The sequence below is a fragment of the Chrysemys picta genome, chromosome 22 (assembly GCF_011386835.1).
Source record: "Chrysemys picta bellii isolate R12L10 chromosome 22, ASM1138683v2, whole genome shotgun sequence".
Classification (NCBI taxonomy): Eukaryota; Metazoa; Chordata; order Testudines; family Emydidae; genus Chrysemys; species Chrysemys picta.
Window position 1 is genome coordinate 22,013,671 of NC_088812.1, and position 24,118 is coordinate 22,037,788.

The following is a 24,118-nucleotide window of genomic DNA, read 5'->3' on the forward strand; positions in this document are numbered from 1 at the left end:
AGTGGATCTCTGCCCAAGAAGCTGCTGTCCTAGGTTCCTAGGCTAGACGGGACCATTGTGATAATCTAGTCTGACCTCTCAGGCAGTGATGTCAATTGCAGGAGAATGTGTCTTTCCTTTCATGGGGATTGTGGGAAGGCATCGCATCCACCAACGGCACAGGTCAGCACCTGGCCACGTGGCCCCAGCATTTCCCATTGGGCTTTTATCACCCGCAGCCTATGCTCCCACCCCACTCCCCACAGTGCTTCCTGCTGGGAGACGGGCACTCCCCCCCACAGCCAGTGCTCCCGCCCCACGCCCCACAGCGCCCCCTGCTGGGAGATGGGAGCTCCCCCTTACAGCGAGTGCTCCCAACCCACTCCCCACAGTGCTCCCTGCTGGGAGATAGGCACTCACCCCCACAGCCGGTGCTCCCCCCCCCCTCCGCGCCCCCCAGCACCCTCTGCTGGGGGGACAGGAACTCCCCCCACAGCCAGTGCTCCTGCCCTGCTCCCCAAAGCGGCCCCTGCTGGGAGAGGCTGGGACCGGAATAGCTGGGGTCTCTCCCTACAGCCAGGAAAGCACCTTGCCTAGCTACAGGCTTCCTGTCCGTGTTCTCTGTTGTGAGCCCTGGCTGGCATTGTGGTTGCAGAGCTGGGGCTGGCGGTCAGGAAAGCTTGGTACCAGAGCCAGGAGACGGTGACGCTGCAGCAGAGCAAGACGCAGATGGAATTAAAGTGGGCCGGAGCCCCAGGGCAGAAAAATGAAGGTATGTGGTCATCGCCTGTGCTGGGGTGTGTATAGTGATGGGCCTGGCCAGGGCATTGGGAGCAGCAGCACAGCGCCCCCTAGCAACAGGATGGGGTGTGTAGGGGGATGGGGCACAGTCAGGGCATTGGGGGTAGCACCCCCAGCAGCACAGCACCCCTGGCACCAGTCTGCCCCAGGGCCCCTCCTGCCCCCCATTTCTTCCGTCTCCTCTGTCTCTCGCAGGCTTCACGCTGGCCGGGCTGCTGACATACCAGGGGATGAGCCCCATCCTGGATGGTGCTGGGCGGGTGGAGGTGCCCGAGTGGGACGAGATCGGCCAGACGGGGAAGTGGGCACAGGAGCCGGGGCGGCCCAGCTACCACGTGCTGTCTCCGGTGGTGTCAGCCCTCATCAGTGACCCGAATCCCCAGGCACCCGGCCTCTCCGTCAGCATCCGCTTCAGCCACCCGGTGCCGGTGAGCCCCTGGGCTGGGCATGGGGGGAGGAGAGCCTGGGGCACTGAGGGGCAAAGCCTGGGCCCATCTCTAGTAACACCCTCCACCCCATGCAGCAGGTGAATCCACCTCCCATACAGGGACAAACTGATGCTCTGTGTCCCCAGCCCAACCCCTCGTACCCCCCGGACCAGCCCTCTCGGAGCCTGGGGAGTCCTGCCCCCTGTGCCGCCCCAGCCAGCCCCCCACCCCGCTCCTGCCCCGCCATGCACCAAGTGTCTCTCTGTCCCCAGGAGAACAAGACCGACCTGCGCTTCTTCTGCGCCTACTGGAAGCCTGACAGCAGGCGCTGGGCCACCCATGGCTGCACCCTGCAGAAATTGACCACCACCATCACCCACTGCCAGTGCAACCATCTGACCAGCTTCGCCGTGCTCATGGCCTTCTACGAGCTGGAGGTAGGCACGGCCCTCGCTTGGGGCCTTAGGGTAGGGTTACCATATTTAGTGCCTCCAAAAGGAGGACACTTTAAAGGGGCCCCAGCCCCGCCCCCAGCCCCGCCCCAACCCCGCCCCCTCCCCAAAGTCTCCGCCCCCTCCCCTGCTTCCCGCGAACATTTGAGTCGCGGGAAGCCTGAAGCAGGTAAGGGGGTGTGTGTGGGGTGTGTGTGTGTGGGGGGGGGGGGGGGGGGTGGGGGGGGGGGAGGAGGCGCGGCCCACCCCCGGCACCGCAGGTCCCCAGCCCGTCCCCCGAGCCCCCGGCCGAGCTCCCGACCCGGCACCCGAGTCCCCGGCCCGGCCCCCGAGTCCCCGGCCCGGCCCGGCACCCAGCCCCCCCGAGCACCACCGGCACCCGGCCCGGCACCCGAGCCGCCGGCCGAGCCCCCCGGCCCGGTCCGGCACCGGGCCCCCCCAGCACCGCCGGCCGAGCCCCCGGCCCAGCACCCGGCACCCGAGCACCGCCGGCCGAGCCGCCCGGCCCCGGGCCCCCCCCGAGCACCGCCGGCCGAGCCGCCCGGCCCCGAGCACCGCCGGCCGAGCCGCCCGGCACCCGGCACCCGAGCACCGCCGGCCGAGCCGCCCGGCCCGGCACCCGGCACCCGAGCACCGCCGGCCGAGCCGCCCGGCCCGGCACCCGGCACCCCGAGCACCGCCGGCCGAGCCGCCCGGCACCCGAGCACCGCCGGCCGAGCCGCCCGGCCCCGGGCCCCCCCCGAGCACCGCCGGCCGAGCCGCCCGGCCCCGGGCCCCCCCCGAGCACCGCCGGCCGAGCCGCCCGGCCCCGGGCCCCCCCCCGAGCACCGCCGGCCGAGCCGCCCGGCCCCGAGCACCGCCGGCCGAGCCGCCCGGCACCCCGAGCACCGCCGGCCGAGCCGCCCGGCACCCGGCACCCGAGCACCGCCGGCCGAGCCGCCCGGCCCGGCACCCAGCACCCGAGCACCGCCGGCCGAGCCGCCCGGCCCGGCACCCGGCACCCGAGCACCGCCGGCCGAGCCGCCCGGCACCCGGCACCCGAGCACCGCCGGCCGAGCCGCCCGGCCCGGCACCCGGCACCCGAGCACCGCCGGCCGAGCCGCCCGGCCCGGCACCCGAGCACCGCCGGCCGAGCCGCCCGGCCCGGCACCCGGCACCCGAGCCGCCGGCCGAGCCGCCCGGCCCCGGGCCCCCCCCGGGCACCGCCGGCCGAGCCGCCCGGGCCCCCCCCCGGGCACCGCCGGCCGAGCCCCCGGCCCGGCACCCGAGCCGCCGGCCGAGCCGCCCAGCCCCGGCCCCCCCCGAGCACCGCCGGCCGAGCCCCCCGGCCCGGCACCGCCGGCCAGGCCCCCGAGCCCCCGGCCAGGCACCCGAGCCACCGACCGATTTTCCCGGACATGTCCGGCTTTTTGGGATTTCCCCCCGGACGGGGATTTGGAGTCCAAAAAGCCGGACATGTCCGGGAAAATCCGGACGTATGGTAACCCTACCTTAGGGCTGGTCTGGTTCTGCTCTTCCCCTCAATCCTCCCCAGCAGAGCAGGAGTCACTCCAGATTCCTCCCAGAGTAAACCCATTCCCCACCGGCTGGCGGGGCCCTGGTCAGGGGCACAAGCAGCCCCCCCCACCACCACCACCACCACCAAGGGCACAGGGAGACTCCCAAGTAGCAGCAACCAGTGATTTCCCTACATGCCCCCTGGGGGGGTGTACACACACACCCCCGAATTTCCCCAACACCCCCCCCCCCGTATGATTAATTACGTGTATCTGAAAAAGTATAATAGATTTGAAAAGTATGAACATAGACTAGCTTCCTTATACGGCTGTTGTTTTTATGACAATGTCGGTGCATTCATTTCAGTGATGTTGGCCAACCTAATAATTTCAAATGATGATTTGTAAGCAAAGTCTAAGGCCTTGGCTACACTCGCGGATGCACAGCGCTGCCGCGTGAAGCGCGAGTGTAGTCGCGCCGACAGCGCTGTGAGAGCTCTCTCGCAGCGCTGCAAGTACTCCACCTCTCCGAGGGGAATAGCTTGCAGCACTGCGAGCGAGCGTGCAGCGCTGCAGACGCTGATTACACTGGCGCTTTACAGCGCTGCACTCGCTGCGCTCGGGGGGGGTGTTTTCACACCCCTGAGCGCAAAGTGCAGCGCTGTGAATTGCCAGTGTAGCCAAGGCCTAAATGAGCTCTCCCTGACAGCTAGTGATGAGCTGGGGCTGGGGGGAAAGGCTTCAGGACCAGATTGTATTTACAGTCACACCTAATCTACCGAGGTACCCAGCAAACAGAGCTGTGTTGCCCAAGTGATAGATTTTGGCTGGGGTTGGGTTACAAATCACTTGAATGTGTGTGTGTGTGTGTGTTAGGGTTACCATATTTCAGCAAGAAAAAAAGAGGACGGGAGGAGCCCCGCCCTAGCCCCGCCCCTGCCCCTCCCACTTCCCGCCCCCCCAGAACCCCCAACCCTCCCCCCGTTCCTTGTCCCCTGACTGCCCCCTCCTGGGACCCCTGCCCCTAACTGCCCCCCAGGACTCCACTCCCTATCTAAGCCTCCCTGCCTCTTGTCCCCTGACTGCCCCAACCCTTATCCACACCCCCACCCCCAGACAGACCCCTGGGACTCCCACGCCCCATCCAACCACTCCCCATCCCCTGACAGCCCCCCCCAGAACTCCCAACCCATCTAAACCCCTCTGCTCCCTGTCCCCTGACTGCTCCGATCCATCTCCCCACCCCTGCCACCTGACAGCCCCCCCCAGAACTCCCAAACACTCCCCCCCTGCTCCTTGTCCCCTGACTGCCCCCTCCTGGGACCCCTGCTCCTAACTGCCCTCCAGAACCCCACCCCCTACCTAAGACTCCCTGTTCCTTGTCCCCTAACTGCCCCCTCCTAAGACCCCCCCCAACTGCCCCCCAGGACCCTACCCCCTACCTGTACCCTGACTGTCCAAAACTTTCTCCACTCCCCCCAAAAAGCCCCCCCCGTTTCTTGACCTCCACCTCCAGAACCTTCCTGCCCCCTGACCTCCTTACCCTGCTGCTCAGAACAGAATGTTGGGCTCTGTGCAGCCGAGCCGGACACGTGGCTGAGCTCTCCAGCACAACAAAACCTGGTCCCTGGCCCTGCACAACAAAACCCGGTCTGGCCCTGCACAGTGCTGCCGGACTGGGCTGCAAGGGAGCTGCTGGCTCAGAATGCAGGGCGGATCCGGCTCCTCTACAGCTGCTCCTGAGTCCAGCCCGGGACTTCCCTGCAGCCCTCCCAGCCACTCGCTCTGCTAATCCCGGACATTGTGAGTGCTTTACAAATTCCCCCCGGACGCTATTTTTAGCACACAAAAGGAGGACATGTCCGGGTAAATCCGGACGAATGGTAACCCTAGTGTGTGTGTGTGAAATGTTATTGTTCTTATTGTATGAGTAAAGGGCAGTAGAACTGTCCTTAGCCTGTGCTGATTGAGGGGCCTGTCCCTCTCCACTGTTTAAAGACAGAGCTGATTAGGCTCCATAGATAGTCTTTTGTTCTGTTAAGTGACCACTGCAGCTGAAATCACTGATAATCAGGTCCAAGTGCTTAGTCCTGCTGTGGGACAGTGTTTCTGTGGAAGAGACGGCCCAGACTGCACTAGCAGCGAGGTTCCCCCACTGAGAGCTCAGCTGAAATCACTGAGAGCTGGGTGGAACCTCAAGAGACCGACTCGCAGAGGTCACAGTGGCAGGTGGCAGCAGAAGGTGATGGCGCAGGGCCATTGGCAACAGAGTGGTGGAGTGAACGGAGGCACAACAAACAGCAGTGGCCAGAGCGAACAGTGAGCAGCTGGAGGAACGAGCAAGGTGCCTTCTTGCCTCACGTGAAAGCACCTCTGAACTCTCCACTGACCAATGACAACACCGGTGAGTGGGGTGAGGTGGAGGGAAAAGTGAGGGGCACGTTAAATAAACATTTGTTTGTTGGACTATATTTTAGTGGCTTTGCTCCAGAATGCTAGATTTGTGACTGGAAATGGAAACTTATATAAATGTGTTTCCTAGTAGGCCAAGATTTTTAAAATGCATTATTTGCCAAGGTTGTTATCTCACATCGTTGCTGTCTTGAGAGGTCATTATATTAGGGAGTTTCTGTGCTAAACATTTTTATTATTATTATTAATTTTTACATAAGAATGGTCATACTGAGTCAGACCAATGGTCCATATAGCCCAGTATCCTGTCTTCCAACAGTGGTCAAGGCCAGGTGCTTCAGAGGGAATGAACAGAACAGGTAATCATCAAGTGATCCATCCCCTGTTGCCCATTCCCAGCTTCTGGCAAACAGGCTAGGGACACTCAGAGCATGGTGTTGCATCCCTCCCGATCCTGGCTAATAGCCACTGATGGACCTATTCTCCAGGAATTTATCTAGTTCTTTTTTTAATCCTGTTATAGTTTTGGTCTTCACAGCATCCCCTGGCAAAGAGTTCCACGGGTCGACTTTATGTTGTGTGAAGAAGTACTTCCTTTTGTTTTTTTAAAACCTGCTGCCTATTAATTTCATTGGGTGACTGCTAGTTCTTGTGTTATGTGAAGGATTAAATAACATTTCCTTATTCACTTTCTTCACACCAGTCAAGATTTTATAGACCTCTATTATATCCCCCCTTAGTCGTCTCTTTTCTAAGCTGAAAATTCCCAGTCATTTTAATCTCTCCTCCTGTTTCATACCCCTAATCATTTTAGTTGCCCATCTCTTTTTTATACATCATTTTTATGTATAGCTGAGATTGTTTTCCAATGTGCATTACTTTGCATTTATCAACACTGAATTTCATCTGCCATTTTGTTGCCCAGTCACCCAGTTTTGTGAGATCCCTTTGTAACTCTTCGCAGTCTGCCTGGGACTTAACTATCTTGAATAGTTTTGTATCATCTGCAAATTTTGCCACCTCATTGTTTACCCATTTTTCCCGATCATTTATGAATATGTTGAACGGTAATGGTCCCAGCACTGACCCCTCAGGGATACCACTATTTATCTCTCTCCATTCTGAAAACTGATCATTTATTCCTACCCTTTGTTTCCCATCTTTTAACCAGTAACTGATCCATGAGAGGACTTCCCTCTTATCCCATGATGGCTTACTTTTCAAAAGTCAATTTAAATTAAATACATTTTTTAAAAAAATATTTTTTTAGAAATCTAGACCTGTAATGTGTATTGGTGTAACTTGCATTATCCTTATGTTAAATTTGCATTATCCTAACAAAACATTTACTTTATTCATATCTCTTTTATATGTTGCAGGTCAAAGTGAAAATGAAAAGACAAAAAACAATACAACAATTTTTCCACTCAAAGGCCTCAAAAACTAACCAAGGTGAAGAACACATCAAGAACCAAGAATATATCAACATGTCATCTGAAGGTTCAAGTGGTATATCTACATCCGACTAGCCCGAAGCACAAATACAGCTACCTACTGAAGAAACAGTGTCTCCAAAACCTAAAGGCAGTTCCCGATGTTTGTCGGTCAAAATGTTCCCATTTATGGAAGTTACAAAAGATGGCTACTGGTGCATCTCTTGCAAAAAAGCTTACGAAGAAGGAAAGCTTCCCAATGCTCTAATTGGTAAAAGCGGAGGAGCTTGGTTTGTCAAACCGATCAGCAAAGTCAATGCTGACAAACTAAGTGAAAAGGCTGCAAAACACCAGGCCTCTGGAGTGCATCAACATGCAGAAAGCCTTATAAGCCCACTTTCAAAGCCAATTTTAGAAGTACTTAATGAGGCTGTTAAGAATGCTGGAGACACAACACAATTCATGCGAACAAACATGGCTGTGGCATCCTACTTTCTATTTAAGCAAGAGATACCGCACACTACAAACTGGAGGCCAATGTTAAGTGCATTGTCACTTGTTTATCCTGAAGTTGAACACTGGTTCCGAACAAGACCAGCAAATGCTCACTATCTTTCTGCAAGAAACTCAGCTGACTGGCTAGAAGCATGCGGTGTAACAGTGAAAGACTCAACAAGTCTCAACAACTGAAAAAGTGAAAAACTCTCTCACCACATTCAAAAAAATTGCATACATGGCTGATGAATGCACCGATGCAAATGGGCATCAAGTATTAAGTCATTGTGTATGTTATCTTGATGTCAGGGATAGGCCAGTAGATGCATTTCTAGATGTTCAAGTTATAGAAGACACGTCGGCTGCATCTGTGACAACCCACATCTTAGAAGAGTTAATTGGACTCCAAACAGATGGCTGCTTGTGCATTTGATGGAGCTGCAAACTTCTCTGGAAGACATGGTGGAGCACAAGCTTTGCTCAGAGAAAAGTGTAACTCTAATCTCTCCTATACACACTGCAGAGGCCATCTACTCCAACTAGCCCTAGTACGAGCTGCAGAATCTTCAAAAGACATTAAAAAAGCTATACATTTAATGTCTTCATTGTATTCTTTTTTCAGCAAGAGTCCAAAAAGACTGAATATCTTGGAAAATAGAGAAGATACATTGGGACTGAAGTTCAAATTAGTCCAACCTGGGAAAACCCTCTGGCTTTTTCATGAGCGATCCTTGGCTGTTGTCTTAAAATTACTCCAGCCGTTATTACTGGCTTTGGAAAGTATCTACCAAGATGGGATGAATCTAAGTAGTGAGGCTGGTGAATTACTTTTACTACTACGTTCAGAGAATACTATTGCCATTCTCTCTCTCGTAAGACTACCATTGAAACCACTTGGGTCATTAAGCATCTGCTACAACAGTAGTAGATCTTTGTCCAGCAATAGAAGCTACATTTGGATCAATCCGAGAGCTATCCATTGAAAAAGTACTGGAAGAAGCAAAGACTTCAGTCCAGAAGTTGACTAATGAAGCCATTTATATTAAATCCTTAAGTGAAGAGGACAAGAAGTGTTTGTTAAGACAACTGAAAAAGTACACAGACTTGATTCTTAAAAATCTACGACAGCGACTTCTAGATTCTACGCAACCTCTACATAGCTCTTACAGCTGCCTGTCCTATAAAACACTGACAGTTGTGCAGAGTGAGGCACTACCAGCAAGGGGGCTGCCATGTGCTCAGGACAGAATAAAGAATTTGAACACAGAGTGGAATATCATTCAATGAATGAATGAAGATTTGACGTCACTTCTATTTTATCATCATTAGTGGCTCAACCCGATCTTTGTGTTCTGTTTCCTGGGCTGAAAGAAGTAGGAATTCATCTCTTGCTACTCCCAGTCACAACAGCTTCAGTTGAGTGTTCTTTTTCATCATTGAATAAAATTTCATGTTCTGAAAGAAGTCGCCTTCTGCCTGATCATGTGAATGAACTAATGAGCATATCAATTGAAGGAATGGAAGTACCGAACACATGAGAAGCCACCAAAGATGAATGCATTGGATTCAAGAAGTTCATTAACAGAGTTGTGCAAAATTATAACAAGAAACCAAGAAGGATGTAGACATAGTGCTTCATAGAAGGCTTGAGGAGCCAACTTTAATTTGTGTGATGATTTTAAAACATGAGTTAAATCTAATAAAATGCTCATGAAACAGTTTTCAGTTGTTACTATGGTGCCATACAGCCCACCTTCACCCTCACAGTCTCACCCCTCATCGGCCCTGACACACACACACTCCTGTAAATTCGAACATTCCCCCCTAATTTCAATTCCTGGGGAAACCACTGGCAGCAACCAATGTGCCTGGCCAGGAAGTTGGGTAAGGGGGGCTGGGCTGCGCTCCACAACAGCACAGGAGCCTTCTGCCCTGCAGCCCTTCCCTGCCCCCCATCAGGTGCACTTGCAGGGTGGGATTTGGCTGTGGGGGCCAGAGCAGGGGGAGCAAGAGGGGAGTGTTGGAATTAATCCAGGGAGGGCGAGGGCCTGTTCTGCCCATGTTAGAGCCAGGGGGAGAAGAGAAATCAGGCCCCCACCCTCCCTGGATTAATTCCTGCTCCATTCAGAGCAGAACGTCCCAGCTCCATTTGGAAAGGGCCAGTGCTGAGAATCCACCACGCCCCCGGGGAAGCTGTCCTGGGGTTAATTTACCCTCCCTGCCGATTTCCAGTGTGACGGTCTCGCTTCCGGCTCTTTGGCTGCTAGACTGAAGAGCCCATGATCACAGTCCCTATAGACTGACCCAGTCACCCCTTCCCTGTCTCTGCTAATCCAACTGAGCTCCTGGAGTCTGTCACTACAGGGCAGGTTTGTGAATCCTTTCACCATCCTCACAGGCCTTACTACTATTAATGAAATAATAATATTTATTATTAATGATCATTAGTACACAAGGAGACTTCAAACATTAGAACAGAAGCACATGCTCAAAGTGAAGCATCTGCTTTACCATGGTGCCGATTCAGAATTCTTTCCCACACCCCAGGCAGGAGCTCCTCAACCTCTTGGGTTCTTTTAGTAAAAGCCCAGTTTAAAGTGCCCACTTTCATTTTCTTTGACTTTGTCTCATTCCTCCCGGCTTGTTTCTCTGTTAACCCCTGGAACGCTCTGCTAACGAGACGACACACAACTAAAAAACACAACCCCGATTTGTTTATTTATATATTTCTCTCTCTCTCTCTCTCTCTCTCTCTATATATAAAAACCCAGCTTTTCAACACTAGCAATAGTAATCTGTTGGGTACGTTTGTTTGTTTTTTGTTTGTTTTTACTAACCACTTTAATATGGAATTTTGTTATTTCTTTTTATTCTTTTTGCATTCCTTTATTTTTTCCCGATAAATCCAGGGTTTGGATTCTTATTTTTAAAAATTCTTATTTTTTTCCTGCCTATTAAAAGAAATTAAATTTAGCAAAAGCTACACTCATGGTCTTTAACTCGATCTGTTATTGCCAGAAGGGACGGGGATGTAATCGATTTTATATATATATATATATATATATATATATATATATATATATATATATATATATTAATTTGACTATCTCGGCCTTTTGTGGAGGTTTCTAGTTTAACGTAAGTACCAGGAACGGCAGGGAGAAAACGAGATTTTTCTAATGAGCATTGGGGCTGTCAGAGGCAGCAGTAGGAAGCCAGTAAATTAACAAATTGATAATTGCACAAGAAACAACAGCAAAAGTAAATAAATAAATAAAAGAGGAGACTAAGGGGGGATATGATAGAGGTATATAAAATCATGAGTGATGTGGAGAAAGTAAATAAGGAAAAGTAATTTACTTGTTCCCATAATACAAGAACTAGGGGCCACCAAATGAAATTAATGGGCAGCAGGTTTAAAACAAATAAAAGGAAGTTCTTCTTCACACAGCACACAGTCAACTTGTGGAACTCCTTGCCTGAGGAGATTGTGAAGGCTAGGACTATAACAGCATTTAAAAGAGAACTAGATAAATTCATGGAGGTAAAGTCCATTAATGGCTATTAGCCAGGATTGGTAAGGAATGGTGTCCCTAGTTCTGTTTGTCAGAGGGTGGAGATGGATGGCAGGACATAGATCACATGATCATTACCTGTTAGGTTCCCTCCCGCTGGGGCACGTGGCATTGGCGACTGTCCATAGACAGGATACTGGGCTAGATGGACCTTTGGTCTGACCCAGTATGGCCGTTCTTATGTTCTTAAAAAAGCCAGACTTGATTCTTTCTAATCCATGTTTTTCTCTCTTTCTCTCGGCTTATGTTGTATTTCCAAATGCACTGGGGTGGGGAGGGCGGGGACAGATCTATATTTATTTTTGCTGGGGGGCTAAACATGCTTTTTTCCCACAGGTCCAGTAAGGATCCCATGGTTCTGGGGCGTTAAAAACCTTCCTGATGTGGCTTTTTTTGTTTGTTTTAAGTTTATTGCCTCCTTGTCCATTTCGGCCCCGGCTGCCTCAGACTGTGGACAGCCCACTCCCATCCCCTGTGCGCCCAGGAGGGATAGAAACCAGCTAACCCACCTTCACCCCATCTTTAACAATGTGTTTCTCCTCCTCCTCCTCCCGCCAGGAGCCTCCATCCATCCTACCTCACCACCCCCAGCCTGGGCCGTGGGGCCAGCCCGACTGAACCTGTAAGTCTCAGAGGGGAGTGTGTGATCAGCCAGAGTGGGACAGGAACGGGGTCAGATCACACAGCTGGGGTAGAGCCCCCATCCTTGAGTAGCAGCATGGCCCAACCCCCTCCCCAGCACCCGCACCAAAGAGCAACTCTGCTGGTTTGCACTGCTGTCGATCCTTTATCCGTCCGTGACCTGTGCCACAGGAGGGCAACGCACACAACCGCACACACATACTCAGACGTGCATGCACAGAACACAAGAGACCCTGAACACATATGTAAACATGCATGCACATGGGAACACACACGCACATGCCAACAGGTAAACACAGATGCACCCACCAGAACACACATACCCATGTATGCCCATGCACACACGAAGGAACATGCATGCAAACATGCCCACATACACAGGAGCACATGCATCACACACACCCTCTGATTGCATCCCCCAGTGCAGCTCTCCCTCGACTCTCAGAGCATTGGCCTGAATTTACCCCTAGCTCCAGATCTGGGTTTGCCCCTTAAGAACACAAGAACATAAGAATGGCCATACTGGGTCAGACCAAAGGTCCATCCAGCCCAATATCCTGTCTACCTACTGTGGCCAATTCCAGGTGCCCCAGAGGGAGTGAACCTAACAGGTAATGATCAAGTGATCTCTCTCCTGCCATCCATCTCCACCCTCTGACAAACAGAGGCTAGGGACACCATTCCTTACCCATCCTGGCTAATAGCCATTAATGGACTTAACCTCCATGAATTTATCTAGTTCTTTTTTAAACCCTGTTATATTCCTAGCCTTCAAAACCTCCTCAGGCAAGGAGTTCCACAGGTTGACTGTGCGCTGTATGAAGAAAAACTTCCTTTTATTTGTTTTAAACCTGCTGCCCATTAATTTCATTTGGTGGCCCCTAGTTCTTATATTATGGGAACAAGTAAATAACTTTTCCTTATTCACTTTCTCCACACCACTCATGATTTTATATACCTCTATTATATCCCCCCTTAGTCTCCTCTTTTCCAAGCTGAAAAGTCTTAGCCTATTTAATCTCTCCTCATATGGAACCCGTTCCAAACCCCTAATCATTTTGGTTGCCCTTCTCTGAACCTTTTCTAATGCCAGTATATCTTTTTGGAGATGAGGAGACCACATCTGTACGCAGTATTCAAGATGTGGGCGTACCATGGATTTATATAAGGGCAATAATATATTCTCCGTCTTAACTATCTTGAGCAGTTCAGTATCATCTGCAAACTTTGCCACCTCACTGTTTACCCCTTTCTCCAGATCATTTATGAATAAGTTGAATAGAATTGGTCCTAGGACTGACCCTTGGGGAACACCACTAGTTACCCCTCTCCATTCTGAAAATTTACCATTTATTCCTACCCTGTGTTCCCTGTCTTTTAACCAGTTCTCAATCCATGAGAGGATCTTCCCTCTTATCCCATGACAACTTAATTTACGTAAGAGCCTTTGGTGAGGGACTTTGTCAAAGGCTGTCAAGGTTCCTTCCCCATTCTGAACTTTAGGGTACAGATGTAGGGACCTGCATGAAAACCTCTAAGCTTCTCTACCAGCTTAGATCTGCTTTTGCTGCCACCACTCCCAAAGTGCTAATTCCCTTCCCTGGGTAGCCTTGAGAGACTTCTTCACCAATTTCCTGGTGAACACCGATCCAAACCCTGGGATCTTAACACAAGGAGAATTTAACCATCGCCCCCTCCTTTCCCCCACCAGTTCCTGGTGAGTCCAAATCCAACCCCTTGGATCTTAAAACAAGGAAAAATCAATCAGGTTCTTAAAAAAAGGCTTTTAATTAAAGAAAAGGGAAAAATCATCTCTGTAAAATCAGGATGAAAAATAACTTTACAGGGTAATCAAATTCAAGGAGCCCAGAGGACCCCCCTTTAGCCTTAGGTTCAAAGTTACAGCAAACAGAGATAAACAGTCTAGCAAAAGGAACATTTACAAGTTGAGAAAACAAAGATAAAACTAACACGCCTTGCCTGGCTGTTACTTACAAGTTTGAAATATGAGAGACTTGTTCAGAAGATTTGGAGAGCATGGATTGATGTCTGGTCCCTCTTAGTCCCAAGAGTGAACAACTTCCCAAACAAAGAGCACAAACAAAAGTCTTCCCTGCACCAAGCTTTGACAGTATCTTGTCCCCTTATTGGTCCTTTGGGCCAGGTGTCAGCCAGGTTACCCGAGCTTCTTAACCCTTTACAGGTAAAAGAATTTTGGTGTCTATGGCCAGGAGGGATTATAGTATTGTACACAGGAGGCCTGTTACCCTTGCCTTTTAGTTATGACAAAGGCTTTCTGGAAATCTAAGTACACTATGTCCACTGGATCCCCCTTTTCCACATGTTTGTTGATCCCTTCAAAGAAATCCAATAAATTAGTAAAACATGATTTCCCTTTACAGAAACCATGTTGACTTTTGCCCAACAATTTATGTTCTTCTATGTGTCTGAAAATTTTATTCTTTACTATTGTTTCAACTAATTTGCCCAGTACTGTTGTTAGACTTACCGGTCTGTAATTGCCGGGATCACCTCTAGGGCCCTTTTTAAATATTGGCGTTGCATTAGCTATCTTCTAGTCACTGGGTACAGTAGCTGATTTAAAGGACAGGTTACAAACCATAGTTAATAGTTCCGCAATGTCACATTTGAGTTCTTTCAGAACTGGTGAATGCCATCTAGTCCCGGTGACTTGTTACTGTTAAGTTTATCAATTAATTCCAAACCCTCCTCTAGTGACACCTCAATCTGTGACAATTCCTCAGATTTGTCACCTGCAAAAGACGGCTCAGGTTTGGGAATCTCCCTAACATCCTCAGCAGTGAACTCTGAAGCAAAGAATTCATTTAGTTTCTCCACAATGACTTTATCATCTTTAAGTGCTCCTTTTTTATCTCGATCCCCACTGGTTGTTTAGCAGGCTTCCTGCTTCTGATGTACTTAAAACACATTTTGTTATTACCTTTTGAGTCTTTGGCTAGCTGTTCTTCAAACTCCTTTTTGGCTTTTCTTATTACATTTTTACACTTAATTTGGCAGTGTTTATGCTCCTTTCTATTTACCTCACTAGGATTTGACTTCCACTTTTTAAAAGATGCCTTTTTATCTCTCACTGCTTCTTTTACATGGTTGTTAAGCCACAGTGGCTCTTTTTTAGTTCCTTTACTGTGTTTTTTATTTTGGGGTATACATTGAAGTTGGGCCTCTATTATGGTGTCTTTGAAAAGTGTCCATGCAGCTTGCAGGGATTTCACTCTAGTCACTTTACCTTTTAATTTCTGTTTAACTAACCCCCTCATTTTTGCATAGTTCCCCTTTCTAAAATTAAATGCCACAGTATTGAGCCATTGAGATGTTCTTCCCTCCACAGGAATGTTAAAAGTTATTATATTATGGTCACTATTTCCAAGCAGTCCTGTTATAGTTACCTCTTGGAGCAGATCCTGCGCTCCACTCAGGACTAAATTGACAATTGTGGGAACCCTTGTGGGTTCCTGTACCAGCTGCTCCAAGAAGCCGTCATTTAAACTATCAAGAAATTTTATCTCTGCATTTCGTCCTGAGCTGACATGTACCCAGTCAATATGGGGATAATTGAAATCCCCCACTATTACTGAGTTCTTTACTTTGATAGCCTCTCTAATCTCCCTTAGCATTTCATCGTCACTATCACTGTCCTGGTCAGGTGGTCGATAATAGATCCCTACTGTTATATTCCTTTTAGAGCATGGAATTACTATCCATAGAGATTCTATGGAACATGTGGATTCATTTAAGATTTTTACTTCATTTGATTCTACATTTTCTTTCACATATAGTGCCACTTCCCCTTCCCCTCCTCCCCCACACACCCTGTTCTGTCCTTCTGATATATTTTGTACCCCAGAATGATTGTGTCCCACTGATTGTCCTCACTCCACCAGGTTTCTGTGATGCCTATTATATCAATATCCTCCTTTATCACAAGGCACTCTAGTTCACCCATCTTATTATTTAGACTTCTAGCATTTGTGTACAAGCACTTTAAAAACCTGTTTTCTGATGTGTCAGATTCTTTTTTATGTGAATGTTTCTCGTATGATCTGGCCCCTACTTTATCCTCCTCCATCCTCTCCTCCTGACTAAAACCTAGAGAATCTCTATCAATAGAATCTCCTCTAAGAGAAGTCTCTGTCCGATCCACGTGCTCCTCTACAACAATCAGTTTTCCCCCATCTCTTAGTTTAAAAACTGCTCTGCAACCTTTTTAATGTTAAGTGCCAGCAGTCTGGAGCCACTTTGGTTTAGGTGGAGCCCATCCTTCCTATATAGGCTCCCCCTATCCCAAAAGTTTCCCCGGTTCCTAATAAATCTAAACCCCTCCTCCCTACACCATCATCTCATCCACGCATTGAGACTCTGAAGCTCTGCCTGCCTACCTGGCCCTGCACGTGGAACTGGAAGCATTTCTGAGAATGCCACCATAGAGGTCCTGGATTTCAGTCTCTTTATTAGCAGCCTAAATTTGGCCTCCAGGACGTGTCTCCTACCCTTCCCTATGTCATTGGTACCTACATGTAACATGACCACCGGCTCCCCCCAGCACTACACATACGTTTATCTAGATGACTCGAGAGATCTGCAACCTTCGCACCAGGCAGGCAAGTCACCATACAGTTCTATAAAATAACTTCATCTGTAATTTCCACTCCATGCATCTGAAGAAGTGAGGTTTTTTACCCACAAAAGCTTATGCCCAAATAAATCTGTTAGTCTTTAAGATGCCACCGGACTCCTTGTTGTGTTTGTGGATACAGACTAACCCCGATACTTGACACCATCTAGTTTGGGGTCTCCCACTCCTCTTATCTTCTGCATCTAAGTTTAGCACCTTGTTTCCTGTTTGTTCTTCAGACTTTCTTGTCACACTCCCACAGCATCTGAGCCAGGTTCCCTCAGCTTTTCTATCATTGGTCCTACTTTCACTCTTGCCCTAATTCCCTCATTTTGAATATGGTCCGTCCTTGTAACTCCAAGCATCCATCTTAACATTTTCACTTCCTTTGTCTTCATGAATAGCTCCTGCCTCTTTCTCAGTCCCTGGCTTTCAGAGCCATACAAAAGTGCAGGCCTGATCACCGTCTTCTAGATCTTACTTTTCTGTTTCCTATCGCAGAGCACTCCCTCACTTCTCTCCCTTTACTCCAGGCCTTTCCCAGTCTGCTAATAAGTTTGTTGTTGAGTTCATTGTTTTCCTTTACTATCATCAAATTGTAGGAACAGAAGGGACCTTGAGAGGCCATCTAGTCCAGTTCCCTGCACTCATGGCAGGACTAAGTATTATCTAAACCACCCCTACAGGTGTTTGTCCAACCTGCTCTTAAAAATCTCCAATGCTAGAGATTCCAGAACCTCCCTAGGCAATTTATTCCAGTTCTTAACTATCCTGACAGGAAGCTTTTCCTAATGTCCAATTTAAACTGCCCTTGCTGCAATTTAAGCCCATTGCTTCTTGTCCTATCGTCAGATGTTAAGGAGAACAATTCTCCTTCCTCCTTGTAACAACCCTTTATCTACTTGAAAACTTTTATCATGTCTCTTCTCAGTCTTCTCTTTTTCAGATTAAACAAACTCAATTTTTTCAATCTTCCCTCATAGGTCATGTTTTCTAGACCGTTAATCATTTTTGTCACTCTTCTCTGGACTTTCTCCAACTTATCCAACTTGTCCACATTCCTTCCTGAAATGTGGTGCCAGAACTAGACACAATACTCCAGTTCAGGCCTAATCAGAGTGGAGTAGAGTGGAAGAATTACTTCTCATGTCTTGCTTACAACACTCCTGCTAATACATCCCAGAACAATGTTTGCTTTTTTTGCAACAGCATTACACTGTTGACTCATATTTAGCTTGTGATCCATTATGACCCCTATCCACAAGGCTTGTTACCCTGCCAAAGAAAGCTATCAGGTTGATTTGACAGGATTTGTTCTTGACAAATCCATGCTGACTGTTACTTATCACGGTATAATCTTTTTGGGGGGTTGCAAATCGATATTGAACCTTCTAAAATTTTTGTAGCTTTGCTCGTGGCTGGCCCCAGACTTACATGCCCATTGTCTTCCTGCAGGAGAGCATTGAATCTACAGACCATACACTCTGATTTCTTCTGCTGATTTTCAGGCCATTTCTTTCCAGTATGCACCTGCATGTCTCTCTGCATCTTCTTTCACTTCCTCTTTCCTCTCCCCCAGGAGCACTACGTCATCTGCAAAAGGCATGTGCCAGGGGCCACTCTCTGGCTGTTTTCTATCAATTCATCCAGCACCAGCGTGAACAAAAAGGGGCTTAGTCCCAAGCCTTGATGTATCCCAGCTGTTACTAGAAACTGTTCCCTTTCGCCACATGAACCTCGCGCTGTGGCAACAGCACCATCGTACAGGTCCTGGACACGTCTGGTATAAAAGCTTTATTCAATCAATGAGGGGTGTCAGGATCAGGCCCCTGTATAAGGCAAACACCAATGTCGGTCGCCCTGCAGTACCTGCAGAACTCACTTTCTGCCCTGGGTCTCTCTGCAAGGAAAGTGGAGCGGCGGAAGCAGCAGTTTTGCTCTTTCTTTAATTCAACCTTTGACATTTTGATGTCCACGTGCGGAGACGGGAATGCGAGTTTTCACTGGAGCTGAGAGGCTCCGCCCCTTGAATGTGCCCTGCAGACTAGTGCCCCTGTGTGCCCCAGAGCCCCTGCGTGCTGCTGTGCTGGGTTAGGAGTCTCACTGGGTTGCGGGAGAGGGAGACATGTAGGTACTCTTCAGAAAAGATCTGTACCCTCCACTGCTGTGGAGGGGGGGTGCACCCTCTAGTGGTGTTTGTCTGTGTCTCATCAGAGGTGCTATACTGCTAACAGTTAATGGGGATTCTCCTCAGCTCATCTGTCAGTGACCTGAGTTTTTCAGGCAGCAGGATCGGGGATCTATCCCTGCCCTGCCAGACATTTCTGAGCAGCTGCCGGATGCAGCATAGAGACAGCTTAGAAAGCTGTGGGCTTCTGACAATGTTGTTCCCTGGCATCTGTTATGGAGGGATGGGGGAACAGGAGCAAAGAAGGAAGGACAAAAGATTTTCATCCCAGTTAGCTTCAGATCCCAGTGGGGCCCCGAATCAGCCTCAGTGGACCCCCTTTGTAAAGGGCTACCACTCTGAGAGCACTGCTGCCCCCTCAACTGGGAGAGGCTGTGATGCCCAATGCCCCCTGCAAACACATGGGATGTGGCACCTAAACCCCCGGACTACTCGCTCCCAAGCTTTTCCTTTCCTGTCCCCAGGAAGCGACTCTCAGTTTCAATATCGTCACCTACATGGGACTGACCCTCTCCCTGCTGTGCCTCTTCCTCACCATCCTCACCTTCCTCCTGTGCCACTCCATCCGCAACATCAGCACCTCCCTCCACCTGCAGCTCTGCCTCTGCCTCTTCCTGGCCGACCTGCTTTTCCTCACCCAGGTGACCCCCACCGGCAGTCAGGTATGGCCTGATTCTCTCCTGCTCTGTTCCTCCAATCACAGCAGGGCTGGGGTGTGTGGCTTTGAACCCCTTTGTACTGCCTGGATTCTGCGCTGTGCAGGACATGGGGGATTCCCAGGGGGATGTTGCCACCCTGTTAGGTGCCTTCACACTGGGAACAGTGGTCTGAGTGTCCCAAACCCCTGGAGTTCAGCCAGTTCTGTCCCTATGTCACAGTCTCCCTGTGCCTCGATTCCTCTCCTGCGTGACTTGCCAGTGGTCACCCAGGGACTCTGTGGCAGAGCTGGGAACAGAATCTGGATCCCCTGAGCCCTGCTCCCCTGATCTAATCACTAATCTCTGCTCCCTTCCTGCATCTGCAATGTGAACCCGCAGGACCCTCCATAGATCAAGGAATCTGCCGTCCCTGGGTCATGGAGCGCTATAACTGGAGAGCTCTGCTAACAAGAATCCTGGTGTCACTCCCAGGCAGGTCTCCCCCATACTCAGCATTTCCCTTCCCCACCACAGTGTCCCTGGGCTCTCTGTCTCCCCCAGGTGGCGTGTGCTGTCATTGCTGGCCTCCTACACTACCTCTTCCTGGCCTGCTTCAGCTGGATGTTCCTGGAGGGGCTGCACCTCTTCCTCACCGTCAGGAACCAGAAGGTCGTGAATTACACCAGCGCCAGCCGGTTCAAGAAGAGATTCATGTACCTGTTCTGCTACGGCTTCCCAGCCCTGGTGGTGGCTATTTCTGCAGCGGTGAATCCTGACGGCTACAGAACTTCCAAACAGTATGTGCAGCGCCCATCCCAAAGGGGAGCTGGGATATGGCTTCCATGCGGTTGTCCAGCTCACCTCAGGTCTGACTTGAACCTAGATTTCCCGGCTCACCCTGCCTGGGAGCTGAATGTCCCCCTGGAACCCTTCCCATCCCCAGGGACACTAAGCTGCCCCGAGGGCTGCACTTGAGTTGCCCACCTGTCAGACATCTACACTCCTCACCCCACTGATGATGTGGAAGAACAAGCCAGAAAGATCCCAGCTTGACTCCCAGGTTGCAGGCTGGGTTTGTGGGGCGGGTGGGTAGGAAACAAATGCATCTTCTTACTGTGTGCAGATCCCCAAGGATCCCCTCTCTAAAGTGAGCGACTCACTAAAACAGGGTGTGGCGTGTTCTAGACACCCCAGGCTAGATCTTCAGCTGGTGTAAATCAGGGCAGCTCCACTTCCTTCAGTGCAGCTAGGCCAATGTCCATCCGCTGCATGTCTGGCCCTCCAGCAATACTGCGCCCATCCACCAGAAAGGGTCATTTGAGGAGGTGGAAGAGGAAGTGGGGGCTGAAGCAGGAGATGCTGAGGTAGATGGGGAGGGCTGTTGGCCTGCTGTTTGCAATAGAGTCGGCCATGTCACAGGCAGGCTGAGATCCATCTCGCTTTTGAGAGCCAGCTGCCCTGTGACACACCTGCTCTGCCCCCAGGGCTGAAAAAGGGCAGTAATCCCATTAACGTCACCATCTTCTTCCTCCCTCCCTGTAGCTGCTGGCTAAGCCTGGAGAGAGGCTTTCGTTGGAGCTTCCTCGGTCCAGTCTGTGCCATAATCCTGGTGGGTACCTCACAGAACCACAGGGCCCCATTCTCCTCTCACCTCTGCGAACCCATTGATTTCAGTGAACCAGGGAGGAGAACGTGGCCCATAAAACACAAGGGAAGACCCAGTTAGGTCCCACCTGGCTCATCTTCTGTGGTCAGTCTCGGGATTAGTCCCTGTGCTGTATCCTCAGGCCTACAGCCTTTACTAAGGCACAGCTCCCATGGACGTCAGTAGGAGTTTTGTCAAGTGAAGACAGCAAGAGTTTGGTCTAGTCCAGTTAATGACCCAAGGCACGAGGAAGGGAGAGGGCTACACTCTCCAGTGTTTTTTGTAGGTGGGGAAACAAATGTCCCTACATATTCCTCCCTACCCCTGGGGAATTTGGCGGTGGTGCCGGGGGGGAATTTGTTATAGCCTGAAAGTGGCAGGAAGTATGCTAGAGGCAGGATCTGGAATCTCTGAGCCAGAGCCTGCTCTCAGTTACACCAGTGTAAACCTAAAATAACTCCTGACTCCACTGGAGAGGCTCCATATTTAACTCTGAGCAGCATCTGGCCTCTGTGATCCCATTGATCCATCTCAGCCCTGGCTGTGCTGTCAGTTCCATGCATGGGGAGGGACCGAGAGCTGCCAGGGGATATTACAGAAGAGGGGATGATTCCCCCTGGAAATGAGCTGTCACCATTTCTACAGTGTTCAGATCGGTCCCCTGGGATCATGCTCTACCTCAGCTGGCGTCACCGGCCCAAGATGGGAGGTTTTACAGGAAATATTTCCCACTGTTCCCACAGATAAATATAACATTCTTTGCCCTGACCCTGTGGACCCACAGAAACAGACTCTCCTCCTTCAGTGCAGATGTGTCCACCCTCAGAGACCACAGGTGAGAAGGCAACAAAACAGTCTTGGAGGGTCAGATGTCTTGGTTTGGAGGGTCCTTGGCACTGGGAGGGTGTGAGGGATTGCAGGAGGGGAACAACATATCTAGGATCCATAGGAACGAATTCCCAGTATGTTCGCATTGACAGTAACCCTGTCCCACACAGGAAAACAGGGGATGGTAGCTCCACTCCACTCTGCCCAGACCCTCCTGACCCAATTGCTCTTCATAGGGTTATTGTACCTCGATCTCTTCATCTGCCTTTACCAGGTTACTGACCTTTAAAGCCATCTCCCAGCTCTTCATTCTGGGCTGCACATGGAGTCTTGGTCTCCTCCAAGTCGGCCCAGCAGCCATGGTCATGGCGTATTTATTCACCATTGTCAACAGCCTGCAGGGAGCCTTCATCTTCCTGGTGCACTGTCTCCTCAATCGCCAGGTAATGCCCACGGCCCGTCAGCGCCCACCCAGCACCTTCACTGGCCTCGTGGTGGCCATGTCTGATCTTCTCCAAGTTAGTTACATAGTGCAGTGACCGTGTCCCTCACTCTCCAGGTGAGAGAGGAGTACAGGAGATGGATCAAGGGATTCCAAACTTCCAGCACAAAATCTCAGACATCCGATCTATCCATGTCTGCTTTCCCCACCACCAAGATGGTCAGAGGTCCTGTGCTCTGTTCCAGTACCAGCCTGTGAAACAGTCATCTCTAGCTGGGTCTCATTACTGCTGTAAAGGTACGTTGCCCCCCCGAATGAGTCAGGATTGTTTATGAGCCAGCTGGGAACATCACTGCAAGTGTTAGTGAGAGTCGGTCACTATCGAGGGGTATCCTAGATGTCTTAGGCACCAGAACAGAATGTCCTTTCCTGGCACCTCTGTGTTTCCTTCCCTTGGCTCTCCTGAGAGCTCCAGGGGTCACTCACTGTGTACTAGGGAGGCATTGGCTCTTGTAAGGATCTGAGTGGATCAGATTGTCCCCTTAGATTGAATCCTTGTCAGTGCAGACGGATCATCCCCAATGGCTGCAATTATATTAATGGGACTCAGAGACTGACCCGGGCACAGCTGGCAGTGCACATAGTGACAGACGCTCAGAGCCAGCAGGGGTTGCAGCAGGCTCTGGGGAGCAGCCGCCAGCCCCACTCTCAGCCTAGGGCTGCACAGAGGGGGAGAGGGAGAGCAGGTGGCTGTGGGTGTGGGGGGCAGCCATGGCCAGCAGCTCCTGGTATGGGGGCAGGAGGAGGGGACAGCGTGGTTCCAAGCGCTGATAGGCCATAAACCAAATCCTGACTGCCCACGTTCTCTGTCTCCCGCCCCCCACCCCCAACAGCCCCTACCAGTAGCTTCAGGGCAGGGAAGAAGAATGCAGTGCATCCCCTCCCCTGCCACCCCCTTATAGAGGGCACTGAGGCAGCCAGCGAGGGTGGGAGAGAGCTGCTTCTGTCACCAACGAGCTCCTGTACCCAGCACTGAAGAGGCACAAGAGGGGTGAGAGCGAGACCCAGGGGTGGGTTGGGGAAGGAAGAGGGAAAAGAGGGGGGACCTTGATGCTGCCCAGGCCGGAGCTGTTCTGGGGACAGAAGCCGTCAGTCTCTGGGGCTGTCAATCCAGCCTCCCTGGCCATCACTTAAATGCTGTGTGAGAACCAAGCTAGCGCAGAATGGAAATGCTGAGCGGGGAGGCCACTGCCCACTCATCTCACCCACGTGGGGGCGGGGGCTTGTTAGCTATAGGGCATAGGCACCGACTCCATGGGTGCTCCGGGGCTGGAGCACCCATGGGGAAATATTGGTGGGTGCACTGCAGCTCCTCGCCCCAGCTCACCTCCTCCTCTGCTCTGCCTCCACCTCCTCTCCTGAGTGCACCGCAGCTCCACTTCTCCCCCTAGCTCCCAGTGCTCGCCCCCGCAAAACAGCTGGGGACTTTGGGAAAGGAGTTGGAATGGGGGTGGGGCAGGGGTGGAAGGGGGCAATGCAGGGGTGGAGTCGGGGCGGGGCCGGGGTTGGGAGGAGGTTGAGAACCCACCGGCACCGGGAAAAGTTGGCACCTATGCTGTAGGGGATGCGGTTGGGTTGCCAACTTTCTAATCGCACAAAACTGAACAACTTTGTCCCTGGATGAGGGCTGGGGCAAGAGGTTGGGGTGTGGGAGGGGGTGAGGAGTGCAGGCTCTGGCTTGGGGCTGGAGATGAGGGGTTTGGAGTGCAGGAGGGGACTCAGAGCTGGCAAAGGGAGTTAGGGTGTGGGAGGGGATTCTGACCTGGGGCAGAGGGTGCGTGCTCTGGAAGGAGGATGAGGGCTGGGGCAAGAGGTTGGGGTGTGGGAGGGAGGGAGTGGTGCGGGCTCTGGGCGGTGCTTACCTCAGGTGGCACAGCTGTACACAGCGCCTCCCCCTGTGGGGTAGAGATCTTTTACAGATGGGGAAACTGAGGCACAGAGAAAGTGACT

At 51.2% G+C, this 24,118-nt stretch overlaps 1 protein-coding gene across 1 annotated transcript in view; it reads left to right on the forward strand.

Moving 5' to 3' along the window:
- Window positions 1-22,399, forward strand: part of LOC122174550 (putative adhesion G protein-coupled receptor E4P) — a 40,087-nt gene extending 17,688 nt beyond the window's left edge. Inside the window, exons 5-13 of the mRNA XM_065576505.1 lie at window positions 611-751; window positions 976-1,208; window positions 1,481-1,645; window positions 19,020-19,217; window positions 19,755-19,990; window positions 20,736-20,802; window positions 21,582-21,673; window positions 21,941-22,109; window positions 22,226-22,399. Coding sequence (XP_065432577.1) covers window positions 611-751; window positions 976-1,208; window positions 1,481-1,645; window positions 19,020-19,217; window positions 19,755-19,990; window positions 20,736-20,802; window positions 21,582-21,673; window positions 21,941-22,109; window positions 22,226-22,366 — 1,442 coding nt within the window. The 3' untranslated portion in view covers window positions 22,367-22,399. The remainder of the gene's footprint in view (window positions 1-610; window positions 752-975; window positions 1,209-1,480; window positions 1,646-19,019; window positions 19,218-19,754; window positions 19,991-20,735; window positions 20,803-21,581; window positions 21,674-21,940; window positions 22,110-22,225) is intronic.
- Window positions 22,400-24,118: the final 1,719 nt, after the last annotated feature.